Source organism: Leiobunum rupestre, chromosome 11 (genome assembly GCF_980474605.1).
Source record: "Leiobunum rupestre chromosome 11, qqLeiRupe1.1.hap1, whole genome shotgun sequence".
Taxonomy (NCBI): domain Eukaryota; kingdom Metazoa; phylum Arthropoda; class Arachnida; order Opiliones; family Sclerosomatidae; genus Leiobunum; species Leiobunum rupestre.
The window spans coordinates 39,381,776-39,392,738 of record NC_143394.1 but is presented as its reverse complement, the minus strand read 5'-3'; the positions used below and the strand labels follow the sequence as shown (position 1 = coordinate 39,392,738).

The window sequence follows — 10,963 nt, the reverse complement described above, 5'->3', positions numbered from 1 at the left end:
CCATTGCTGCACTTTCTGCTGGGATGAGCGGCTTGCGTCGAGGGTGCGACCATCAGTAGTGGGGTTCTGCTACCCATGCTGGTTTTGTCACCTGTCCGGGCTTGTGGACGCTGGCGTAGGGCATTCTGATGAGACCACCGGTGTAGTAGGCTGACTGATTCGCTTGGAGCACCGGTATATAAATTTCTGACCACATGTCCTCTAGGTTTCCCACTGTCCCTATCTAGTGGTGTGATGGGGTCACTGGAGCCTGTGGGGGCTCCATACCCGGCTCTCAAGGTCATTTGATCGGGGCGCTGGGTCACTGGAACCTCATTGGTGTTCCATACTTGTCATTCTGTGACCTACTAAGAAGAGTAGTTTGCAGTGGAAGAAGAAGTCACTCTAGTCTTCAGCTGTGCGAGGGTGGGTTTCGGGCAGCCCATGGTGTCGCCTTTTGTTGGGCCACGATGAGGGCGTTTGTTAGCTATATGTGGGGCAGTCATGATGGCTGTCTCACTGGCCGAACGTTGTTTCGCAAAGCACACTTTTGTCCCGGCCTCTTTAATCTCGTAGGCCGCTGTAGTGCTTAGGCGGAGCAGCGGGGTACAAATACATAAGACTTATGTCCTCTAGGTTGCGTTATAGATGGCCCATAACTTTTTTTAGTATGGGGTTGGGGAGGCGCCAATACTTAGAATACATTCGAAGTTGTATAAGTCAACATCACACAGAAGACATATATATGATATAGTATGGTTAAAAAAAGTCTAAAATGCGTTCAAATACGGGAAAATTTCCCCAACCCTTAAACGTTAGTTCTGTTTTGCATTTGAACCTTTTTCTTCATCAGTCCTATAATATCCAAAAAGTATTAAAATCTAGGAATTTAAAAAATCGTCCACGTCATAAGTCCTACCTCATCCCACACGTACACAAAACTCGAAATATGTCGTATTTTCCGTTGTAAAAATTGCTGGCAAGTAACAATTTTACATTGATCATATCTTTTTAAATTATTAAGGGTTAAAACTTTTTGCATTACTGTAATCCATGACAAATAACAAACCAAAAAACAAAAAACACACAAAAAAACGAAAGTACCTATTGTTAAAAAACTAAATTAAAATATTAACATTGCCTACCTTTATTAATGTAAAATGATATATTTTGTAAAAGTAGAGGTATTATTCTAAGAATTAGAAGTAATTATCTTTCTGGTTTTTAAAGCGCGATATTTCGTTGTTGCGATCATAGAATTGGTTGCGCCAAAACTTATTGATCGACTTTGAGTAATTTTACCAAATAAATTTCTTACCGACGTGACGACGTCAATCTGCCAGAATCCTGAAACTTGGAAAAGATAATATTTACGGTGCGGTGGAATACCCGACTAAACAGAATAAAGCTATGGTCGTAACTATGGCTTAAACATTAGAAACTGCTTTTAAACTATAATAACATTACGGACAAAATTATCTAAAGTACAAAAACCTTGTTTACTATTATTAATAACCCAAATTTATCGAGGGGTCCGTCACTTCCAGGAATCGTGTATGAGATTCCGAATCAAGGAATCTGGAATCGAGATTCTTGATACTGTTAAGATTCTAGATTCAGTGATTCCGCAATAATATCTTACGGATTGATTTACACAGTTCAAGCAAAGAATGGCACAATCGCAGTCGGGAGGATTCGAACCTGGTCGGGAAGATTCGAACCTCGGCGGGAAGATTCCAACAAATTTCTAGTCTGTCGCCTTAACCCCTCGGCCACGACTGCCCTTATAACGAATGTTTTTTGAAAATTGATAAGAATAATATCTTACGGAGTGTTTTATACATCCAAACAGCAAGAGAAGAATTTACTAACGCAGTCAACAGGATTCGAACCTGCGCGGGAAGATCCCAACAGATTTCTAGTCTGTCGCCTTAACCACTCGGCGAAATTGTTTTGAAAATTGATAAGAATAATATCTTACGGATTGTTTTACACATCCACAGAGCAAGAGAAGAAATTACTAACGCATCGGCAGGACTCGAACCTGCGCGGAAAGATCCCAACAGATCTCCAGTCTGTCGCCTTAACCACTCGGCCACGACTGCCCTTATGATCAAAATTTTTCTGAAAGTTCATAAGAATAATATCTTACGGATTGTTTCACACATCCAAACAGCAAGAGAAGAATTTACTAACGCAGTCAGTAGGATTCGCACCTGCGCGGGAAGATCACAACAGATTTCTAGTCAGTCGCCTCAACCACTCGGCCACGACTGCCTAATAACTAGATAAATTTGTGAAAAATGATAAGAATAATATCTTACGGATTGATTTAAACAGGCAAAGAGAAAAATTAACAATCGCAGTCGGCAGGATCCGAACCTGCGCGGGAAGATCCCAACAGATTTAAAGTCTGTCACCTTAACCCCTCGGCCACGACTGCCCTTATAATCGAATTTTTTTATGAAAGTTGATAAGAATAATATCTTACGGATTTTTTTACACATCCAAAGAGCAAAAGAAGAAATTACTAACGCAGTCAGCAGGATTCGAACTTGCGCGGGAAGATCTCAACAGATGTCTAGTCTGTCGCCTTAACCACTCGGCCACGACCGCCCTTATAATCTACTTTTTTTTATGAAAGTTGATAAGAATAATATCTTACGGATTTTTTTACACATCCAAAGAGCAATAGAAGAATTTACTAACGCAGTCAGCAGGATTCGAACCTGCGCGGGAAGATCTCAACAGATGTCTAGTCTGTCGCCTTAACCACTCGGCCACGACCGCCCTTATAATCTATTTTTTTTTATGAAAGTTGATAAGAATAATATCTTACGGATTTTTTTGCACATCCAAAGAGCAATAGAGGAATTTACTAACGCGGTCAGCAGGATTCGAACCTGCGCGGGAAGATTCCAACAGATTTCTAGTCTGTCGCCTTAACCACTCACCCACGACTGCCCTGTTAATCAGTTACTTATATTAATGATAAGATCCATTTCTATAGCCAAAGCTTTATAGGAAAAAGTACCACCTACATTCGGCTAGATTTGCATCTGTGCGAGGGGATACCAACAGATTTGTTGTACGTCGCCGTAAATACTGTCAATTTGGTAATATTTTCTAAAGGGATGGTATAAAAGGTCTCGATCCCGTTTCGTCACAGTTTAAGTCGCCGCCTGGCCATTTTGCAACTGCAAATTATCCGCATTCACCGTCGATGCATTCCGCCGCTAATTCAATTCGACACGTTTCAAAATTTTTATTGACATGCCTCGCCGGAAAGACCGATTATATATTTTTATTTAACTAATTTTAATTACGTTATTTAAAAAAAGAAGTGTTTGGTTCTTGATTTAGCAGTTTTCGTAACGTGCCGCTGTAAAAAGCTAGATGAAACGATTGATCAGCCAAACTTTATTATTTATGATTCGGAACGGATACTACGCGACGCAATTATATTGTTCATGGATGGCACCTTCTAGTCTGTTCCAAAGCTATTCTGCCAACTTTATACCATTCACTGCGAAGTTAACGGCGTCATGTTTCCTCGCGTCTTCGCACTACATCTAGATAAAAGTACTTACATCTGTTAGCTACGATAGATGGCGATACCTATTCCGTAAACAAACCAACGGATTACCACTACTTTTTCTTTTTGAATTCCCCTTCCCCTTTTTTCGAATTCACGACTTGGCACTTGAACCGGGATTACGTTTTTAGTAAATAACTATTAATTGCGGAGATATCTGAGAGGTTCGAGGTGACGGAAACTCATTCCGACGAGTCGTCGGAGTCAACTTTGCTGAAGGTCCTCGGAGTGGTATGGGCAACGGATTCGGACGAACTACGAATTGACATTACGTCACTGCAGCAATTCATTTCGACAACTTTTGGGAAAACTAAACGATACTTTCTACAAGCGGCCTCTCGAATATTTGACCCGGTTGGGTTTTTATCGCCGTTTACCGTAAGAATGAAATGTCTACTACAGGAGCTGTGGGCAAATGGTGTTAAATGGGATGAAGAGGTTTCAAATGAATTGTTATCGGTGTGGGAACGCTGGCGTCAAGAGCTCGGTAGAATGAATGAAATATCGATACCAAGATGCTATTTCAAAGGTTCGAGAGAGGCAAGGTCGTCTATGGAGCTGCATTGCTTTTGTGATGCAAGCGAGAAGGCGTATGAAGCGGTGGTGTATATCCGAACCGTTTACCAAGATAATTCGATAGACACTAACTTTATCGCCTCAAAGAACAGGGTTGCCCCCTTAAAGAGGCTTACTCTACCTCGCTTGGAGTTAATGGCCGCCCTAGTTGGTGCACGTCTTATGGAGTTCATCGTACGAGACTTTCAAGGAGGGATAATCAATGTCCACTATTGGACGGATTCTATGGACGCCTATTATTGGATCCGAAGTACATCTAGGACTTGGAAACCTTTTGTTGCGAATAGGGTGGCTGAAATTCAGTCGCTAACGGATCCAGAGAAATGGCATCACGTGACGGGAAAAGCGAATCCGGCGGATTTACAAACGAGAGGTGTCACTATATCCTGTTTAGTTAGTAGTAACCAATGGTGGAAGGGGCCACAATTTTTACTTGAACCTATAGACAAGTGGACTAACTGGCCCCCGAAGGTCGACCTTAAAGAGCTACGTTCAATACATGTACAGCAAACCGTATGTGCTGTTCAAGTTTCCATACAACCGGTCCTGGACATAACCCCATCTAAAGCAAGCATTGAGAGTTACGGCTTGGATACAAAGATATGTTCACTACTCGAAAAACTTGAACGCTATAATAAAAAACAAACTTACCCCAGAAGAGTTAGATAAGGCTCAGATCTACTGGGTTAAGATTGCGCAGAAGAACGCATTTCAGGGAGAAATACATACATTGGAAAATAAAGAGCCTATTGAGTCCGACTCCAAGTTAAAAAGTCTCGACCCTTTCCTGGATGATAACCAAGTCGTACGGGTGGGAGGAAGACTTCAGAAAGCAACCATTAGCTACGCAATGCGTCATCCTATATTATTACCAGGAAATCATCACCTGACCAGGCTAATCATAGAGTCTGTCCACGATCAGGTTTTCCATATGGGTGTGGTAATGACACTTTCAAGAATACGGGAGACCTATTGGATAATGAGAGGACGTCAAGTGGTTAAAAGTATTATAGCTAAATGTTTACCGTGCCAGAGAATGAAGGCTAAACTGACGGCGCAGGACATGGCTCCTTTACCACGTGATCGAATATCGGAGTCACCACCGTTTCACGTAACCGGCGTAGACTTTGCGGGACCATTGATGGTAAAACAAGTTAATACCGAGAAGGTAGTCACGAAGGGGTACATTGCCCTGTTTACTTGCGCTGTCACTCGAGCAATTCACCTGGAGCTAGTAAGCAATATGTCGACGGAAAACTTCATCTTATTTATAAAGCGTTTTATTGCTCGACGTGGTATCTGCAAAATAGTCTTTTCGGACAACGCGAAGACGTTTAAGAAGGCCAAGACAGAACTTGAAAAGCTTTGGAAGAGTCTTTGGTCACCGAAGTTAAAGAACTACTTTACCTGTCACAATATCGTATGGAGGTACAACGTCGAACGGGCCCCCTGGTGGGGGGGCTTTTTCTAACGATTGGTTAGAACTGTAAAGAATTGTCTGAAGAAATGCCTCGGTCGAGCCTTGCTGGGATATGAAGAGATGGAGACTTCATTAATCGAAATCGAGGCTCTTGTAAACTCAAGGCCAATTACCTACCTATGTGATATTAAAGATGATCCTATCCCCTTGACCCCGTAAAATTTTCTGATTGGTTTGAGAGCAAATTCTTTACCGCAAAAACCAAAGGTCTTAGACCCGGAGTTGCAAGTCATTAATAGAAACTCTCTGGTTAAACGATGGATTTACCGAGACAAATTGTTAAGTCAATTTTGGAATAAATGGACCAAGGAGTATATTCTCCAGCTACTTTCCGCTCATCAGGCCGAAGTGGAAGGAGGGGTCAAAGCTTCACCGTCGCTAAAACCGGGTGATGTCGTGCTAATTTTAGAGGATAAACTGCTGCGCCATCTTTGGAAGATCGGTAAAATAGAAGAAGTATATACAGGAAGGGACGAGAAAGTTAGATCCTGTCTGGTCCGTACATCAACTTCAGCTCTGAAGAGACCCGTACAACTCCTATGTAACTTAGAACTTGACGAGGTGTAAAGGTAGTTAGTAAAACTCCCTTTGGGTGGGAGTATGTTGTGGAATGTTCCTTATTTTCTAAACTGGTTCTTGGTACTAAATATGGTGTTTTATTATGTTGTTTTTAAACCTTAATAATTTGAACTTTCGTTACTCAAATAGACTTTGATGTTAGATAAGCGATTGAAAGCTTAAATAGTAACAAAAATACCGTATTTTAATTAATATAAATAACTAACATCTTCAATTGTTCCAAATCTTTCGAACTATGGGGTGGGGAAGTGGTTAGAACTTTTGCTTCGCAGTAAAAACTTAAAGAAATTGTCGGCAAGTAGCTCTTTTTTCAACAGATCTCGCTATAGCCGACATTAAAACAAGATATTTAATTGATCAATAACGTAAATAACATAAATTTTAAACAATATTATTTATATGCGATATATAATTTAGGTTAAAGCCCACTAAATAGAGTATAAGTTGTCTAAATGTAATACTCTACAAAGGCTCTCCGACGACGTTATCATTTGGCTATTTTGAATTTTAGCTTCCTTTGCCATTAATAGATGGCACCACGTTCTCCACTAAAGTCACTTTTTTGGAAGAATCGGATAGATTCATGGCCATCTCTATTAACTGGGGCCTTTTCATAATACAGGTGGCAATGATAGAGCCGAGAGTTGGTGTAACGATTTTTACCTCTCCGAGGGAACTATGTCCTCTAGGAGGGGTTATACAATCACCGTGTCTGTCTGTGTGTCTGTCCTGCGAACGCGTTCACATTTTCCGTGCAAAGGTTAATCATTGCGTACGCAGTTTCTCGAAATCTCTGCGTTCGCAGTTGCTAGGACTGTCGAAGGGTTGGCAAAACCACCGTGCGACGGTGAGCGTTAACGGATTAATTTGCGGTTGGGTTTGGTTTGGTGCTTTCATTTCTCAAAGAAAGGGTATACGCAACTCCAATTGAAAAGAGAGACGATCTTCGCCGGATAATTGAAATTGCTTGTCCAGAAGTAACACCAGAACTGATAGATCGTTCATTTGATGAAATGATTGTCCGAGCTCAAGCTTAAGCTTGTGTTGCAGCTAGAGATACGAATCGGCAATTTACCCTGGTAATTTACGCGGTAAATTACCCTGGTAACAGTAATTTACAATTTTCTCAGGTAAATTACGAAAATGGTAATTACCCTGGTAATTACCAGGGTAATTTACTGTGGTAAGGTAATTTACCATCGTATTCGTGTTTCACTGTTTCTCAATTTTCTTTGATCTTTTGGGCTAAAATGCACCAAAAATACGTCGCACAAGATTACAAAACTCAAAACCTAACGTTATTCGCGTTTTAGTGTATTTTTGCATCGTTTAATAATGTAATTTCACTCCAGCAAACACTAGATCATAGGTGTAAACCGCGGAACGCACTAACTCGAAGAGCTAGGCACCGCTGCGCCACCTAGATTCGTTTTGGTTGCGAATTTCCAAGGAGTCGAAGGCCGCGTGTTAGAATAGTTTGATACGTTTAATAGGAAGAATACTTATGGCTAGCCCTGTTTATACCGGTTCAATTAACTATCGATGAATCTGACGAGGATGATAACGATAGTGAATACCTTGAGGAATATGATAATACTGATAATTCATCTCAAAATGAAGGTAATTGAACATTTTTTGGGCATTTATAACCTATTGTGGTAATTTATAAAATGTATAATACCCAACAAAAGCGTTTCTTCTTTGTATTCCTTGTTTTAATCGTAAAAAAAACCCTTTTTAAAAAAAAAAATTACGGTAATTTACCGCAACACGGTAAATTACGCGATAAATTACCGCGTAATTTACTGATTTCCTAAATTACGGTAATTTAAGAACTCTAGTTGCAGCCTATGAGGGTTTAATTGAACCCACTTTGTAAACAATTGTTTAGCGTGTTTGAAATAAATTATATCGAAAGAATTGTAGCAGAATAGCCCTGTCGTTGTGCCAATTAGTGTTACCAATTTATAAGACTAATTGGCACAAATAATTTTATTAGCAACGATTAAGTTAATCTAATTTGTACCAGTAATCGCTGGAGCACATTAAAAAACTTCAATTCTCAGATAAATAAACGGTTTTCTTAAAGCTTAAATAGTAACAAAAATACCGTATTTTAATTAATATAACTAACATCTTCAATAGTTCCAAATCTTTCGAACTATGGGGTGGGGAAGTGGTTAGAACTTTTGCTTCGCAGTAAAAACTTAAAGAAATTGTCGGCAAGTAGCTCTTTTTTCAACAGATGTCGCTATAGCCGACATTGAAACAAGATATTTAATTGATCAATAACGTAAATAACATAAATTTTAAACAATATTATTTATATGCGATGTATAATTTAGGTTAAAGCCCACTAAATAGAGTTAAGTTGTCTATATGTAATACTCTACAAAGGCTCTCCGACGACGTTATCATTTGCCTATTTTGAATTTTAGCTTCCTTTGCCATTAATAGATGGCACCACGCTCTCCACTAATAGATTCATGGCCATCTCTATTAACTGGGGCGTTTTCTCTCCAACTGCTTCTTAATGACTTTAGGACGGACTGAGTGCTGAATGTTATGCAACCTCTCAACGTCCAATGGCAGGGTTTCCACCAATTGTACACGGTATCATACAATTTGCGATTTATTGGCGCCGGCCGGTAATCGAACCCGGGTCTGCCTCGTGCAAGAGATTCACTCTAAACCACGCGGATAGTTCACCGCCGAGCCATTGACTTCCTTAGTAAAGGAACCAACCATTATGATAAGGCGGGTTTTTTACTAAACGGATGAATACAATATCTGTGGATATGTTTTATTGAACTTTGTTTTTTTATTTTTGTGAACTTGTTTTTATTTCGTCGGGAATTGAGCCGGGAGCGCGGTTTTAGGACTTTGATTCGTTGCCGCTGTGTTATTGTTTCCTTTTACGTTGTGTTATAAATCTGTAATATATTATTCAATGACATTGTTAAACTCTTGTCAGTAGGTTTATTTTTTCGGATACGCTTTTTTGTTGTGTTTTTAACTGATCGAGATTACGTTCTTTTTTGTCTAATCTTTGGTATTGTTGGTTTTTTCTGTCTTATATTTGTATCTACTATTTTTTAAGTTTATTTCCTTTTTCCCGCAAATACGTCCAGTCTTAGAGGAACCTTTAAGAGCGTAAGTCATGCCCAAAAGCTTATCATTATAATAAACGTGAAAAATCGTATTTGTGAATGGTAATTTTAAATATCTTTCGTTTTATTTGTATTTTATTTCGTTTTTTCAGTCGTTTATTTTTATCGAGTTGTATACATCGTGCGCTTACACTTATGTTGGTCTGGTTTTTAACTGGGTCGTCATTGCTTCGTAATTTATTTTAAACGTTTTCTCGACTGATTAAGATGTTGAATTTGAAATAAAACGTATTTCGTAAGCGAGAAAAATACAAGTACCCTCTGTAGATATTTCTTTCATTAAAATTGGCTTCGTATTATATTTAACTGATAAACTTGTACCGTAAATAGGGTTAAATTCAATTGTGCATTGTTTAAGTACGTCTAACTCACTGTTGTAACTACTTAATTTATAATATTCTGAATAAATTATACTCGGTTGTTTCGTCTCAATTATTTTAATTATAATTAAAATTTTATACAGGGCGGGATTGAACCTGGATTACGTTTTTAGTAAATAACTCTGAATTGCGGAGATCTATCTTTAAGGGTTATCTCGAGAAATTAATACCGCTAGGGACAATTCTTCCGAGGAGAGGTATATTTTGACTTGCCAACTTGTTCTACGAGCTTAGGCGACGGGCGAACGGATCGGTCGCAACCTAAGTTAGTCACCGTTGACATTTTCTACCACTACTACCAGATGTTATGAAATGCTATTAATGGATAACTAAAGTTAAGGTTATTAGGTTTAAAATACTGGGTGTCTTCATTTGATCGGCCCAGGCATTTTTCTCAAAAACTATACCTTCTAGAAATGTGAAACTTTCAGTATGTACTCGGTGGAGATCGTTGTTATTTGTGAATTTCAGAAAAATCGTGAAATATTTAACGGTTTTAGAACTTGTAGTTTTTGAACGCTAGGTGGTAGACGAAAACTTTCAAAGAGTAAGTTGTAGAGCATACTCGAAAATCTCTAATGCAGTTGGTATCGTCAAAATCGTACATTTTGTCACTGAAATAATAGGTCATGAAAAATAACAAGTTGGTACTACCCAAATGTTTTTACGCCTCATGTTATTGTAATGATTGTCTGTGAAAAATGAACATGTTTTGAGCCAAATCAAAGTGCAATATTATAAGGAATTACAGTAGGACCCCGCACACGTTTGTTTTCTATGGACAAAAAGTTTGTGTTTTTTATTAAACAAGAAAAAGTAGGTTTTAGTGTCTATAAAATGTCTAATTTATGCTAACTGAATTACCGAAAGCATTTTTTTTCACTTCTGATTCGTTTAAAATGTGGATCCGTTTTAGTATTTAAAGTGCCAACGCTTTGTTAGAAAAACATTATCTCTACGTAATCCGGTAAAAAAGTATGAATCGTTATACTCGTGAACAGCGGTCCAGGATGGTTGAGTTCGTTATAGTACGGCGATGGTCATCGAATCGCACGTTTAACAACTCTGTTTATCCTGACAGTCAACCAAATCACCCCACTATTCTCCGAGCTGTTGCTGACTTCGAAGGAGACGGCAATTTGAGTCCCAGATTCCGCGGACCTAGAAGTCATAACACTAATATGGAAGACACAGTCATCGCCTA

The 10,963-nt window shown here is 39.1% G+C and overlaps 1 protein-coding gene and 2 non-coding genes across 3 annotated transcripts; 1 reads left to right on the top strand and 2 right to left on the bottom strand.

Moving 5' to 3' along the window:
• Positions 1-2,002: 2,002 nt before the first annotated feature.
• TRNAS-GGA (transfer RNA serine (anticodon GGA)) lies at positions 2,003-2,085 on the bottom strand. The gene has a single exon. It is a non-coding gene; the product is annotated as a tRNA-Ser (tRNA).
• A 602-nt stretch (positions 2,086-2,687) lies between these two features.
• TRNAS-AGA (transfer RNA serine (anticodon AGA)) lies at positions 2,688-2,769 on the bottom strand. The gene has a single exon. It is a non-coding gene; the product is annotated as a tRNA-Ser (tRNA).
• Positions 2,770-3,958: 1,189 nt separating this feature from the next.
• Positions 3,959-6,197, top strand: LOC149922565 (uncharacterized). The gene is made up of 4 exons (XM_090162310.1): positions 3,959-4,810; positions 4,866-5,090; positions 5,184-5,294; positions 5,838-6,197. Exons 1-4 carry the CDS (start codon positions 3,959-3,961, stop codon positions 6,195-6,197), a joined length of 1,548 nt encoding a protein of 515 aa, XP_090018436.1.
• Positions 6,198-10,963: the final 4,766 nt, after the last annotated feature.

What these genes read in the sequence shown, in the direction of transcription:
- LOC149922565 (XM_090162310.1), top strand. Translation starts at nt 3,959, where the DNA reads ATGAAATGTCTACTACAGGAGCTGTGGGCAAATGGTGTTAAATGGGAT. An exon ending in AACAAACTTACCCCAGAAGA is followed by an intron (nt 4,811 to 4,865) that starts GTTAGATAAGGC and finishes AACGCATTTCAG; the next exon opens with GGAGAAATACATACATTGGA. An exon ending in ACTTTGCGGGACCATTGATG is followed by an intron (nt 5,295 to 5,837) that starts GTAAAACAAGTT and finishes CAAAAACCAAAG; the next exon opens with GTCTTAGACCCGGAGTTGCA.